The following is a 14,724-nucleotide window of genomic DNA, read 5'->3' on the forward strand; positions in this document are numbered from 1 at the left end:
AAAATACACCAAGTTTGTTTGAGAATACTCCCAAGTGCAAAACAGGGGTTCCCAGGTCTGCATTCTAATGACTAAAGTACTGATGGAGTTGTTTTTGTCTTCCCAAGGATAAAGTTATGCATCATTCTGTTTGGCTGAGCTGCATGTTTGGCCCTATCCTGACAAAGTCGATGATGGACCATGATCTAAACGTATGATTTTACTTACCTCCGTTCCACATGACCAGTATGAGGATTATGTCACCCGTTTCTCCCTGTTTGAATATTTCCAGTCCACATTGATACAGTACTTACCAAGCGTTTATGCTTCACAATCATATATTTCACATCAGCATATTACCTGCTGTTATTGTGTACTGTGTATGTTGCTCCTCATAAACCCATTAACTTTAAGAAAGTTTGAAAAACGGTGAATGAATTAGTCTTCTAACCAATAATTCAATAATTGAATAATTGAATGAAAATAAGAAAGGACTAGAAAGTTGTGAAAAGAAAAGCCTAACGAAAGTTAATTCACTGGTGTCATTGGACAGTTTCTATTTTGTTGTTGTTGCTGCTTTTGTGTTGTTGAATATTATTGTTCTAAAGTATAAGCTACTGTTAAGGTTAGCATGGGCAGAGAAAAACATTTTTAGGGTCGGAGTGTGTGTGTGTGTAAGTGTGCTTGCTTGATTGCAAGCATGTTAGTCCGCTTGTTGATGTGTGCGCCGTGTTGTTGTGGAGAATGTTAGCTCTGTATAAATGTACTGCTTTGACACAAAGATGTCTGTTAGTTGTTCAGTACTCGAAGCAGAAATGAAGCACTGAGATTCTGTATCCGAAAATTTTTTTGTATTTGAGTTCTTTTGTGCATTAGAGGTGTATGTATTACAGCATGGTATTGACTGAAACCCTGCTATTGCTTCTACTTCACCAAAGTGAAAACTTCCTTACGCCTGACACGCTCTGGTAGTTATATATGACACCCCGCATATTTCGCACTAAACTGTTGTCACTATATCGATTTCACAACATGTCAAAATGAATACTGTTAGCATCTTGTTCTGCCTGTAGTTATGTAATGGTAGGTACTCAGAGTATATTAATTTTGTAATGCATGGCTGAGTTTGATGACTACAAATCTGCATGCATGTTTGTCATTGCTACTGTATGCATTATTCGTGTGTCATGCTGTTTCACGTTTCAGGATCTTCACTGCAGTTTGAATGCATTAGTCGATTCAGAATGAAGAATCTACTGTTTGTTCTTCTTTCAATAGCATTTTGTTCTTGGTTATGACTGTGAAACGTATGGTGACACGCAGACTTTCACGCTATACACATCTGGTGGGATTGCCTGCAGTCCGCAGCAGTGTTTTCACGGCGATTTTCTTATGTTGCTTCTCGCCTGTAAAATCTGCACACTACAGCATTGTGTTTATTCTGCTGTTTCACGTTCTTGGCTGTCACACTCGCAACAATTCCTTGGATGTACTCATTTTATTTATTTTTTCATTTGGAGAAATCGATTATTAGATGGGACTGAATATCAGTATGACTCGGTGCACATCATCACCAGATACCATCATTATATTTATTTTTAAGCATTTGGAGAGTCAATATAATTAATTTAACCCAAAAAATTCAATAAAGAAAAAGCAATGTTTATGGTACATGTATTATGATAAAACTACTGAAGAGATTAATTTTGAGGCATGAACTTGATAAGAATGATCTTTCTCTCTGATTGGGCGTAGTGGGTTGGACTTTTGCTTCAGTATTTTTTTGTAAAATTTCTGTACATGTAGCTTTTACTTTTTGTAATGCAGTGACTGATAATTGATGGTTTTGTGTTTTTTTCAATGTTTTGATATTTTGATATTAGTTTTATGAGTAATGCATCAAGCTGGAAAATGTAACAGGCATGCTCTTAAAGAATCTTGTAATTTCAAACCAAATCCTACTTGTACTTTTGTGTGAAAGCTAAAGCCTGATTTTTCCAATTGTCTCTTTCACCTGCTGATTTGACACATCCCAAATTTAAAATGAATTGAATTTGATTGTGTTATGAATGATTTGACCGCTGCTCTCTGGTGGTAAAAGGCAGTCGTAAAGATAAAGATGTGAGCGTTGACATCCATCTGGGGGTGGTTTCTGAGAGGTAGGTGAATAAAAAGGTGGGTGGCCTTTTTTTTAGAACTGACTATCAGACAGTTCAAAATGAAAGTTGGTGTTTTCTAGGACAACAAAAACCAAAGTGTTTTGGACTAAAAAATTTGTTGGACTAAATCAAATTCCATAGCATAAAGATGTAGTGTTTTCTGTTCTGGAAGGGCTACAGAGTATATGACAAAATGGTTGAACTTGAAGAGAGTGAAATCATATCTTCTTCGAAAATATCTTCAACCTTTTTCATAATTTTAAAACTTTTTGCAGCTTTATGAAATTTTTGCAGTTGCAACCAAAAGGCCTTTTTTCTATTTGAGCATAGGGAAGAAAGTAAGAGTCTAACACTAAGTCATAAACTGTGACCTACATTGAAGTATTCGTAATGTTTAAGAATTGTTCAAAAAAACGAAAAACTAAAATGATTGGATATTTGGTTTGTAGCTTTGTTAACTTGGTGAACGAGTTGAGAAAGTAATGTTTTAGATACTGCCTTTTACTGCAAGGGGGCAGATATTTTAGCCTGTCTTTATATTTTCAGCTCAATTAATGTGGTTTTTATAAGTGGATTTGGTTTGTTTGATTTTTTTTCGACGGCATGGGTGTGATTTTATAATGGCTCTTTCAGAAAATCTTCGGCCACCAGCCCCCTCCGAGTATGTCTACTATTAGGGCCCCTATCAATGTAAGTACCGTTGTCGAGGCCCCCTGCCTCTTCATGACCTTCAACTTGTATGTAAATGTCACACTTCTTCAGGTCCCTACGACCTTGACCTGCATGAGAGACATCGTCATGGTGATAACTTTGTAGCAAGCTGTTCCTTCTCTCCTTTTACAAGGGGAAGTAACTCAGCAGAATGGAAGGGTGAGGGTGGGTGTTAGGAAGGATGTAAGGGAGGGAAAAGAGGGTGTATGGGGGGAGGGGGTAGAGTGATGGATGTAAGGGAGGGAAAAGAGGGTGTATGGGGGGAGGGGGTAGAGTGATGGATGTAAGGGAGGGAAAAGAGGGTGTATGGGGGGAGGGGGTAGAGTGAAGGATGTAAGGGAGGGAAAAGAGGGTGTATGGGGGGAGGGGGTAGAGTGATGGATGTAAGGGAGGGAAAAGAGGGTGTATGGGGGGAGGGGGTAGAGTGATGGATGTAAGGGAGGGAAAAGGGGGTGTATGGGGGGAGGGGGTAGAGTGATGGATGTAAGGGAGGGAAAAGAGGGTGTATGGGGGGAGGGGGTAGAGTGAAGGATGTAAGGGAGGGAAAAGAGGGTGAATGGGGGGAGGGGGTAGAGTGATGGATGTAAGGGAGGGAAAAGAGGGTGTATGGGGGGAGGGGGTAGAGTGAAGGATGTAAGGGAGGGAAAAGAGGGTGTATGGGGGGAGGGGGTAGAGTGATGGATGTAAGGGAGGGAAAAGAGGGTGTATGGGGGGAGGGGGTAGAGTGATGGATGTAAGGGAGGGAAAAGAGGGTGTATGGGGGGAGGGGGTAGAGTGAAGGATGTAAGGGAGGGAAAAGAGGGTGTATGGGGGGAGGGGGTAGAGTGATGGATGTAAGGGAGGGAAAAGAGGGTGTATGGGGGGAGGGGGTAGAGTGATGGATGTAAGGGAGGGAAAAGAGGGTGTATGGGGGGAGGGGGTAGAGTGAAGGATGTAAGGGAGGGAAAAGAGGGTGTATGGGGGGAGGGGGTAGAGTGAAGGATGTAAGGGAGGGAAAAGAGGGTGTATGGGGGGAGGGGGTAGAGTGAAGGATGTAAGGGAGGGAAAAGAAGGGAGGGAAAAGAGGGTGTATGGGGGGAGGGGGTAGAGTGAAGGATGTAAGGGAGGGAAAAGAGGGTGTATGGGGGGAGGGGGTAGAGTGAAGGATGTAAGGGAGGGAAAAGAGGGTGTATGGGGGGAGGGGGTAGAGTGATGGATGTAAGGGAGGGAAAAGAAGGGAGGGAAAAGAGGGTGTATGGGGGGGGGGGGGGGGGGGTAGAGTGAAGGATGTAAGGGAGGGAAAAGAGGGTGTATGGGGGGAGGGGGTAGAGTGATGGATGTAAGGGAGGGAAAAGAAGGGAGGGAAAAGAGGGTGTATGGGGGGGGGGGGGGTAGAGTGAAGGATGTAAGGGAGGGAAAAGAGGGTGTATGGGGGGGGGGGGGGTAGAGTGAAGGATGTAAAGGAGGGAAAAGAGGGTGTATGGGGGGGGGGTAGAGTGAAGGATGTAAGGGAGGGAAAAGAGGGTGTATGGGGGGGGGGGGGGGTAGAGTGAAGGATGTAAGGGAGGGAAAAGAGGGTGTATGGGGGGGGGGTAGAGTGAAGGATGTAAGGGAGGGAAAAGAGGGTGTATGGGGGGAGGGGTAGAGTGAAGGATGTAAGGGAGGGAAAAGAGGGTGTATGGGGGGAGGGGGTAGAGTGATGGATGTAAGGGAGGGAAAAGAGGGTGTATGGGGGGAGGGGTAGAGTGATGGATGTAAGGCAGGGAAAAGAGGGTGTATGGGGGGAGGGGTAGAGTGAAGGATGTAAGGGAGGGAAAAGAGGGTGTATGGGGGGAGGGGGTAGAGTGATGGTTATTCTCAGTGAATTCTTTTTAAAAAAGAAAAAGGAATTGTTTATTTGTCATGCCCTTTAACGGTGCTCTGAATCATGAAAGAAAAGTCAGAAGAATGCGCGGCAAAAATGACAATTCTGGAGTCATCAGTGTTTCATTTTGTAATTTGCTTTTTTCTTTCTTTCTTGTACGATTTATTATTCTGCCAAAAACAAAACAGAAATACTGTGTAGTACGTGCTTTCATTTACAGCAAGCTTTATGTACTTAAAAATGATGAAATTGAGACCAAAAAGCATTTTACTCAATCGCATTGCTATTTTTTTTTAAATTAACAATATTATATTCAGATGAATTAACAACAAATACTTTCTTCGCACAAAAAATGCTAGTGCTTTTGTCAATTATAAAGTCTTACTGTAACAAATTTTAAATTGTTGCTTTTGAAAGTGTACTTTTTTTTTTTATAACACAATCGCATTCCCCCCCCGCGGGTTAGGGGGAAGAATTTACCCGATGCTCCCCAGCATGTCGTAAGAGGCGACTAACGGATTCTGTTTCTCCTTTTACCCTTGTTAAGTGTTTCTTGTATAGAATATAGTCAATTTTTGTAAAGATTTTAGTCAAGCAGTATGTAAGAAATGTTAAGTCCTTTGTACTGGAAACTTGCATTCTCCCAGTAAGGTAATACATTGTACTACGTTGCAAGCCCCTGGAGCAAATTTTTGATTAGTGCTTTTGTGAACAAGAAACAATTGACAAGTGGCTCTATCCCATATCCCCCCTTTCCCCGTCGCGATATAACCTTCGTGGTTGAAAACGACGTTAAACACCAAATAAATAAATAAATAAATAAAACAATTGCATTAATAAGACAATATAGATAAAAGAGGACAGTTGTCAGTGCTATAACAGTTGGATGTCAAGCTTTGTGTCTTCTTTGTGGTCTTTTTCCATGCAGTCATATTCTGATTTGGAGGCACAAACTGTCTATATCTTGTGTCCAATCTTTTCAAGCCATTCAAGAACAGAGTAACCTCTCTCATGGAAAGCTCAGATTGGAATCTGTTCAGTCGTGGTTGAGGAGGGTAAAGGAGGCGATGTTTTTAGGCGGAACAAGGATGTGTTTCAGAACTATGGGTTTTAGAAGTGGGATGAGAAAAGGGGGCGGCAGTTAGTATCTTAAGAAAGCTTTCATAGAGACTGTGACAGACACAGACACACGCACACACGCATGCGCGCGCACACACACATGCGCGCACACACACACACACACACACACACACACACACACACACACACACACACACACACACACACACACACACAAACACAAACACACACAAACACAGAGGGCAGGACCATTGAGGGCATGCAGAGTCATACAATTTGCACACACATGTTTTAGTCCTCCCTGCAAAAAGGGATTGAGCGGTCTTTCTGTTATTGCAAGTAGAAGGTAACAGGAGAGGAAGAAAAATCCCGAAAGGAAAGAACCCTTGAAAAATGTATTCTTTTTTTTCAACGTTTTCACTGAAATTTGTTGTCTAAATGATAGGTGTATCAACGTTAGTCACAGAGGTAATTGCCTCCCTCCCCCCCTCCCATCAGTTTCTTGTCACCTTTCCTCCTTTCTCCATATTGTACTTCAGAAGACTGTATTTGCAAGAGGAGTATAGACTCCCTGTCTCAATGTTGGAACCTCTCAGATGCTATTCAACCGGCTTTCGTGTGTAAGTGTTGATTGTTTCTGAAGATTCTCTCTGAGTTTGTCAGTTATTTTCATTGTGGAAGTTCTGATATATTTTCAATGGCGTCTGATGTTGGTGGAACAAGTTGGTTTGTATGTGAAAGCTGGCCATCTATGTTCTTTCTGTATTTGAAAATGTTTCTCTTTTTTCATGGATTGCTTTTGTGGTGGATTTAGTAAAATATTTCTGTTCTATTGCATTTTGTACCCACCACTGTTAGACGCTTAGATTCCAAACCTTTCCTTGCATTTTCCACGTTTGTTCCAATTACGCTTTTTTGCCCAGACCTCCAGAAATCCCTTTTGCAACACGCAGATGCTAGAATGATATCTTACTGATTGATTGAAGATTTGACTTGAATGGTGGGGTGTTTTCTTTGAATCATTACGTTGTAGGTTAAGTTAGATTCTGTTATATTCCCTTTTTTTGTGCATTGTATTTGGTTAAAAGTGTGTTGTGCGCTTACATTGAATTTACACTTGCAGACACAAAACCAAACTTTATAGACAAGCACCAGGCATGGGAATTGTCCGCAAAATCGCGGATTTCCGCGAAAAGGAAATTACGTTTCAGCGACAATAAAAAATAGTCCGCGGCAAAAAAAAGGTAAATTAAATTATATGTATACTATTGTCTCTCTAGCCATTATTTGCTTACACAAGAACAAAAAAATATTGGTCTAAAATGCTAAAAATCGTTTTCCTTCCGGGGGGCTTCTCCCTCCTGGTACCCCCAACGGGGCTCTGCCCCTGTACCCCGCAGGGGCCCAGGCGGCCCTTGGACCTCGGCCTATTTTCAGAGTTTTTTCTATTTTGGAATTCCCATGCCTGACGCACACAATTGAAAATGCAGGGTCTTTAAATGTTGGATAGTCTGTCTAGTCTGTCTGTCTAGTCTGTCTTGTCTGTCTAGTCTGTCTGTCTGGTCTGTCTAGTCTGTCTGTGTCAGATCCCCTCTCCACAGACCCCAGGTCCAGTCTCGATACAGTGCTCACAGACATACACAGAAGCAAGCCATTTCAAACCTGTTTCTTTTTTCATAAATTGTTTCCATTGGATTGTTCATTTGTGCTTCTTGTGGTCTATGTGTGTCGGCATTAGGGGGTGACGTATTCATCATGCTTTTTGTAAGAGGTCCTTACCCCACCACCAAGTTATTACTACATTTATTTCAGGAATGAAAATGGATTGGCATTTGAATTCAAAGACCAATGATTCGTATTTCAGAGATCCACAGCCCTTGAGCCGTTCACATATTTGTTGGGACAGAGAATGATCGAGGTATCTCTGGCCCCATTTAGCGACTCAGGCTTGCTTGACTAAGAACCATGCTGGGGTTCCATGAATGCAGATGCAGATTGAATAGATGGAGAGTAACTATTTATTGAAAGATGAATATCTGATTTCATAGGTTTGATGCCCTGCCATGGCTGGCATTTTCATTATGTGGTGTTACTGTCAGTGTCACATGTATATAAATGTACCTGTGTATATAGTGAGTGCCTGATAGGCAGGGTACACCTGTTTTTGTTTGTTTGTTGTTCTAAATGAAATTTCAAAACAAGATCTCCCTGAATAAGTATCGAACATTTGAATAGTTGCTGCCTTGTTCAAGACAAAGTAAAGTGAATTTAATATGCGTAGCAAATTATTGAAATTGTTGATCTGCAGCGGTCAGATATTGGACCCCAAATTGAGGGCATACACACACACACAAAAACATGTAAAGACCCCCATTTTAAGACCATTCTCCCTGCTTAAGACCAGAGTTTTTTTCTCAAATTTTCTTTTGGTAAAATCCATAAATTTACTTCAATTTTTAAGACTCGCTCTCTTTTAAGACTTGAAAGGCTCTGAATCTTAGAGCTCTTAAAAGGGGGTTCCAATACTGTGCTGGTTTGCATCTGCATTTGTGGAATTTCAGTAGGAGGAGTATCAGTACTCAGTGGCTGTGGGAACTGCTGCTTCATTTTTGTTTTGTATGGCTTCCAGGATTGTCGACTTCAAAAACGACGCTTCCAATTTGTATGTACGGCATCGGTGTGAATACGAACGGTTGTGTACACTCTAAGTTAATAAAGTGACCCAGTTTTGTCCAGTTATATGTATATATATGATGATTGATCAGCACAAGCTGGCCTAGTTAGATGATTACAAGATAACCTGATTTGTGTCGAGTTGTATAAGATGAAAAAGGCTTGGTACTTCGATTTTTCGGGTTCCCTCTGTGTTGAGAGCTTCAAAATTTCAGAAAAAAATCTTTCCCAAAAGAGTGGGATTGAGGGTGTCTTGAAATATACTGTTCAAAAAAAGAAACGCATAGTTGCTACTTGCCAAATTTGTTTTATTTTTCGAAAAAATTAACAGAAAATCCAATATTTAGATTATTTGTTTGAAATTTGGTATGGACACAGTTGAATGCACACACAGTTCATTTGCATCTTCAAATCAATCAGTCAATCAATACGATTGGGTGCCGAGGCTGTCAAGTCAGTAGGGGGTGTGACTGCCTTGAGCAGCAACAACTGCCCGGCACCTTCTGGGCATGGACTGGATCAGATGCCGGATATCTTGTTGTGGGATGGTGTCCCACTCCTCCTGAAATGCCTGCAATAGATCGCGGTGATTTGCCGGCGCTTCTTCTCGCCTGCGCACACGTCTGTCCAATTCATCCCAGAGGTGTTCTATCGGGTTCATGTCTGGCGACATGGATGGCCAGGGAAGCACCTGGACATGGTGGTCGGTGAGGAACTGGGTGGTGAGTCGTGCTGTGTGCGGGCGAGCGTTGTCCTGCTGGAATATGGCATCCTGGTCAGCCAGAAGAGGAAGGGCGTGTGGGCGCAGAATTTCCTCCACGTATCGCTGGGCAGTTATGCGCCCTTGGACGTGCACCAGGGTGCTCCTTCCAGCGGTATTGATCGCCCCCCACACCATGACGCCTCCACCACCATGAACGGGTGCCTCATCCACACAGTTGGGCGCGTAACGTTCGTTTACTCTCCGGTAGACCCTCCTCCGACCATCATGTCGCTGGAGCAGGAAGTAGGACTCGTCGCTGAACCACACGTGTCTCCAGTGATTCCGGACGGTCCAGCGAAGGTGCTGGTTGCCCCACTGTACTCGGTTCTGGCGATGGCGGCGGGTGAGGACAGCTCCTCCGTGAGGTCTGCGAGCTCTCAAACCAGCTTCATGCAGGCGGTTCCGCACGGTCTGGTCCGATAATCGGTGTGGCCCGGGGAGAGCCTGGACAGAAGATGAGGCCGACAGGAAACGATTCCGGAGGTGGCGGAGCCGTATGAAGCGGTCGTGAGCAGCAGTTGTCGCCCTTGGTCTTCCCGCTCGTGGCAAGTCAGCAACGGAGCCAGTGGCTTGAAACCTGACCCACAGTCTACTGATGGTGCTCTGGGACACGTGGAAGTGCCTGGCGATTGCACTTTGACTTTGGCCTGCTTGTAAACGACCCAATGCAATTTGGCGGTCTTCTCTGCTCAATCGGGCCATCTTTCGTCGCTGAATTGTCGTCTGATTTCTTTGTGGCGAACAATCCGCTTTTATGTGTTTTGGAAGACATGGTGAGAGCTCAATATTCCCCGAGTTTCACGAGATTACACTGAAGCATGACGAGTGGTCATGCCAAATGAGCAATTTTGACATTGTAGCCACTGATAACGCATGCGTCACGTGCAGAGCTCACTTGTGGCAATGGACGAAAGGTCGACGACCAGATAAACATTTTCTGCAGTTTGGTGGATATCCTTGTAGCCATATAACTAAATTAACCAAATATTACAAGCTATGCGTTTCTTTTTTTGAACAGTATAGATATAATTTCACTTACAGTATTAATAGCTGATTCTATAAAAACAAAGTTGTTAAGGTGTAGATTTGACTGTGTTATGGTGAAAAGACAATTGCCAAAGTTGATGTCTTAAAACAGACATTTTCTTGTATCATATTCGAAAAAAAATTCACATCAAGCAAATTTATTGCCATAAAAGCTCAAGATGTCTTTTTCTGTACAAGACTGAAGAAAATGTCATACATGTATTTACAAGGGTCAGTGTCTTAAAACACAATGTTCAATGATCAAAAGAATTTAGACATCTGCCAAATTAACATTAGAACTGAACGTTTACTGTACTTATACTCAAAAGAAATGAGGCAATTGCCAAATGAACATGCTTCTAATGGCTCACCATGCGACTGAGCTGTCCTTTATGTGAATGGGTGAGCCATATTTCTGTTGCCTTTGTGCCTGGCAGATGGCCTAACTGGGGCGTGCTGCCATTGGAGAATGATCAATGTCACTAATCAACTCTGTGTTGTTGTGGTGGTGTTGTCATGTCGGCTCTTGAAAATATTGCATGTGTAGACTTGCCTGCTATAGCCTAAACAAATATTGTTGACTTTAAATTCCAATGTTTTTTTTCTTCTGTTTTTGGTCATAATTGATCAGGATACAAAATATGAGATATGATTTGCCAGGAACAAGATGTTTTAGAGAAGGTTTTTAGGAAAGAAGTTGTGAATTGTTGCAGAACATTCTCAGGCAATCTAGTGTGAGAAAAAGGTGCCTGCAATAAGGTGCTATGGTGTAAAGAGAAAAAGACAAAATAGTTCCCATACCAACTACAAAAAAGCCAGGTGGTCAGCAGTCATAGTAGTTGATTATCCTACAAGCAAACAGGAAAATTTAAAAAGAAAGCACCAACATATCACCTACAGAGATCCATGACCTTGACCTTTGTGACCCACTGACCTTTCTCTCACCAAATCCACAGGAGAACTGCGTGGCGGTGATGATCGCAGTCCTACGTCAGATGTCGGAAACGCACTACCAGAACTACATCCACAGCTTCCCCACGACGTTCGACCTGCTGGACTTCCTGATGGAGATCCTGATGGTGTTCCGCGACCTTGTGGGCCGCAGCGTCTACCCCACTGACTGGCTGGAGATGATCATGCTGCAGAATAGGTGACCTTGAACTTGCTAAGTATTACCCAAGGAGTTAAAGGAATGTTGTCCGTGGAGGCCAGTATCAGAAACCTGAAACTATGTCTTTAAATGTTTAACACTTTCGCGACGGGAGGTGACTAAATTAGTAACAGCGCTGACACGCCCACGGACGGGAAGTGACTATTTTAGTAACAGACATACAAGGTACACGACTCGTGATTGCTTCCCGGTTTTTGAAGCTTGCAATAAATTGAGTTGTTTCCCTTGATACACGTGACTTGCTCTCCGCCATGTGCAAATTAGAGAAGATTTGAGTGGTTTTTTCGAACAAAAAAAATGAATCGAAGGCGAGCCTTGTCACGGGAGGAGATTCTCCGGATGTTGGATCTTGAGGATCCTGTAGATCATGATTCCGACGTGTTGTTTTCGCCTCAAGAAAGCGATAATAGCAGTGATATTGAGGAAGAAACAGTCCGGTTGTTGCTTGTATGAGTCGGCAAACTACACGTTGTAGGGTGGTACTGCATGGGTCTTCGAATCGTGTAGTTGCAAGGGGGGCGTGGCAGCACTGATAACAATGGATGGCTGGAGCCTCCTAATCCTTTTGGAAATATTCATAGGTGTACAGTTGGGACTTTGTTGTGAAAATGTGACTTATATTCAATATGGATTACCTAGACATCATTTGGTGAGTGTCACAGTTTTGTTTCATTTGAGTCAGGATGCTGTGAGTGAATGCGGGATTTGCTTGTTTTTTTCTTTGTACTGTCTCCTTATTTCTGTGTAGAATTTTAACACTATTTCAGCTAATTCATAGGTTTTACACCTTGTTTGGTTATAAAATTATTTATAATACTTTCTGTTAAAAAATAACTTTTAAAAAAGCAGTGGAAAAGAAAACACACACAAAAAACCGTTAAAAAACACAAATTATCCCCCTTTCACCCCCCCTTTGCTAAAACAAATCGCGTGACAAACTTATAAATAGCACGACTGAACTGGGCATCCATTTTTTAATTAGTACACAAAATTTGGTGGTGATTGGACTTAATTCAAGCTTGCTAGACAGATTTCTTTACAGTTACTGTTTTTTGGGAAGTTTCTTGGTGGCAAGCTTGGGCAGGCAGGACGTTAACGCCGTGGCAATGCTAGTCACAATAGTGTTAACTGACACAGATTATTGTCATGACTTAGATTTAAACTGATGCAGCATAAAATCTGGAGACTCGTTTTTGAAACCGTAGGAAATGATGATTCACAATTGACGCTAGGCAGCATTCTCGGTTCACAGAGTCTCCTCTCTGTAGCACTAATAAAAGGAAGGTGTGAAATTCAAACACACACACAAATTGTGAGTTCTTCCTATTAGTCTTATTTTCTCACTATGGAAAACCAAGATGGCGCCAGCTCATGGCGACACGGTGTGGAGTGTGTTCTTGTTCTTGTTATTTCTTCTTCAAGAATTCAAACTGAAGCAGTGTGATGGGTGTAGCGTGAGTTTTCTATGACGCTGTCATTGACCTTAATGGCACATAATAAAGAAATGTCAAAAGTCAATGTGTTTGTTTTTTCAGTGTCATTCTGCGGGCCCTGAGGTTCTTCGCCACCACCATCCATGAAAAATTCTCCAACCCCTTTGAGCAGCAGGTAATTTGGTTGTGATGGTTGTGATTGAAAGACAGAAAAATCAAAGTAATGGTTGGAAAAGACAGTTTTGTTGTTGGTTTTTGGGTTGTTTTTGAGGGAGGAATGACTGAATATAATTTTTCTTTGAGTAATGAATAAAAAGATGTTGGTAATGAATTGCAAATGCTTTGAGAAAATGGTGTATTGCAAGGGAGGGTTTTCCTTACCTGTCACATCAAGAGGATTATTTGAGATCAGGTATTCATTCTTAGAATCTGTTTTACCTGGAGTAAGTGTGGGAGGGGAATGTTGTTGTGTGGGTGTGGGTGTGTTGGTGTGGGTGTGGGTGTGTTTGTGTTGGTGTGCGTGTGTGCATGAGTGTGTGTGTATGTGTGTTGAAGTTTTCACGCCTGTGTGCACATTTTTTAAATACTTTAGTATATGATTTTTTGCAGCTGTGGAACAACTTTTTCCACTGCGCCATATCATTCCTGACTCAAGAACCTCTACAGCTGGACAACTTCTCTCACTCCAAGCGCACCAAGATCATCACCAGGTGTGTCTTTCTTTCTTTTAGCTTTCTTTAGTATTTATAACCCCTCCCACCTTCCCCTTCAGTATCTGTGTGTACCTCTGTCTGCATGTGTGTGTAAGGGCGTGTGTTTGTAAGGGTGTATGTCTGTGTTTATCTGTATGTGTGGATCTGCATGTACATGGGTGTGATTGTGTGTGTGTGTGTGTGTGTGTGTGTGTGTGTGTGTGTGTGTGTGTGTGTGTGTGTGTGTGCATGCCTCTGTGTGCATGAGAGAGAATGCATGCATGCCTGTGTGTTTGTGTTTGTGTGTCTGCCTGTTTTGTTTAGCTTGTGTGCGTGTTTTCTACATCAAACTAAAGTTTCTGTTGCCATGTGTTTCTAAGGTACAAAGACATGAGAAGGGAGACAGCCTTTGAGATCCGGGGCATGTGGTTCAAACTTGGTGAGTTGCCCTTCTTTGAGATCCGGGGCATGTGGTTCAAACTTGGTGAGTTGCCCTTCTTTGAGATCCGGGGCATGTGGTTCAAACTTGGTGAGTTGCCCTTCTTTGAGATCCGGGGCATGTGGTTCAAACTTGGTGAGTTGCCCTTCTTTGAGATCCGGGGCATGTGGTTCAAACTTGGTGAGTTGCCCTTCTTTGAGATCCGGGGCATGTGGTTCAAACTTGGTGAGTTGCCCTTCTTTGGTTGTATGTACTTGAGACCTAGTATGCATGGAAAAGGTCCTGTAATCCATGTCAGAGTTCGGTGGGTTATAGAAACACGAAAATACCCAGCATGCCTCCCCCGAAAGCGGTGTATGGCTGCCTGAATGGTGGGGTAAAAACAGTCATACACGTAAAAACCCACTCCTGCATAAATATGAGTGAACGTGGGAGTTTCAGCCCATGAACGAAGAAGAAGAAGAGAAGAAGTACTATGGCTTAAATAAAAGACTTGTCTATCTATATATCTGTCTATGATGTTTGTCTGTGTGTGTGCATGAATGCGTGTCACATTGTGTGCGTGTGTGTGTGTTTGTGCATCTGTGTCTGCGCGTGCACAATCATGTTAGTTTGTTTCTATGTCAGGTTTTCTGTTTTCCTTTGTGAATACATGTGAAATGAAATCAAACAATTTGTTTCTCTATCAATCTTATAACTTCTGTTGGATGGCATTGTTTTATGACATTTTGTGTGTGATTTGCAGGTCCCAACAA

The 14,724-nt window shown here is 42.5% G+C and overlaps 1 protein-coding gene across 18 annotated transcripts in view; it reads left to right on the plus strand.

The window, feature by feature from the left end:
- Positions 1–14,724, plus strand: part of LOC138982785 (dedicator of cytokinesis protein 1-like) — a 120,366-nt gene that overhangs the window by 63,291 nt on the left and 42,351 nt on the right. For 11 of the 18 annotated variants that reach the window (XR_011460976.1, XM_070356113.1, XM_070356112.1 and 8 more), the window contains 7 exons: positions 2,772–2,828; positions 7,637–7,690; positions 11,191–11,384; positions 12,941–13,013; positions 13,448–13,548; positions 13,911–13,969; positions 14,715–14,724. The exon at positions 14,715–14,724 is cut by the window's right edge and continues 62 nt beyond it. Coding sequence is in view for 17 of the 18 variants with exons in the window: in XM_070356113.1 (XP_070212214.1) it covers positions 2,772–2,828; positions 7,637–7,690; positions 11,191–11,384; positions 12,941–13,013; positions 13,448–13,548; positions 13,911–13,969; positions 14,715–14,724 (548 nt within the window). In the remaining variant the exon portion in view is untranslated. The remainder of the gene's footprint in view (positions 1–2,771; positions 2,829–7,636; positions 7,691–11,190; positions 11,385–12,940; positions 13,014–13,447; positions 13,549–13,910; positions 13,970–14,714) is intronic. The other 7 variants (XM_070356117.1, XM_070356118.1, XM_070356119.1 and 4 more) reach the window with 2 other exon arrangements.

This window comes from Littorina saxatilis, linkage group LG12, assembly GCF_037325665.1.
Source record: "Littorina saxatilis isolate snail1 linkage group LG12, US_GU_Lsax_2.0, whole genome shotgun sequence".
NCBI lineage: Eukaryota > Metazoa > Mollusca > Gastropoda > Littorinimorpha > Littorinidae > Littorina > Littorina saxatilis.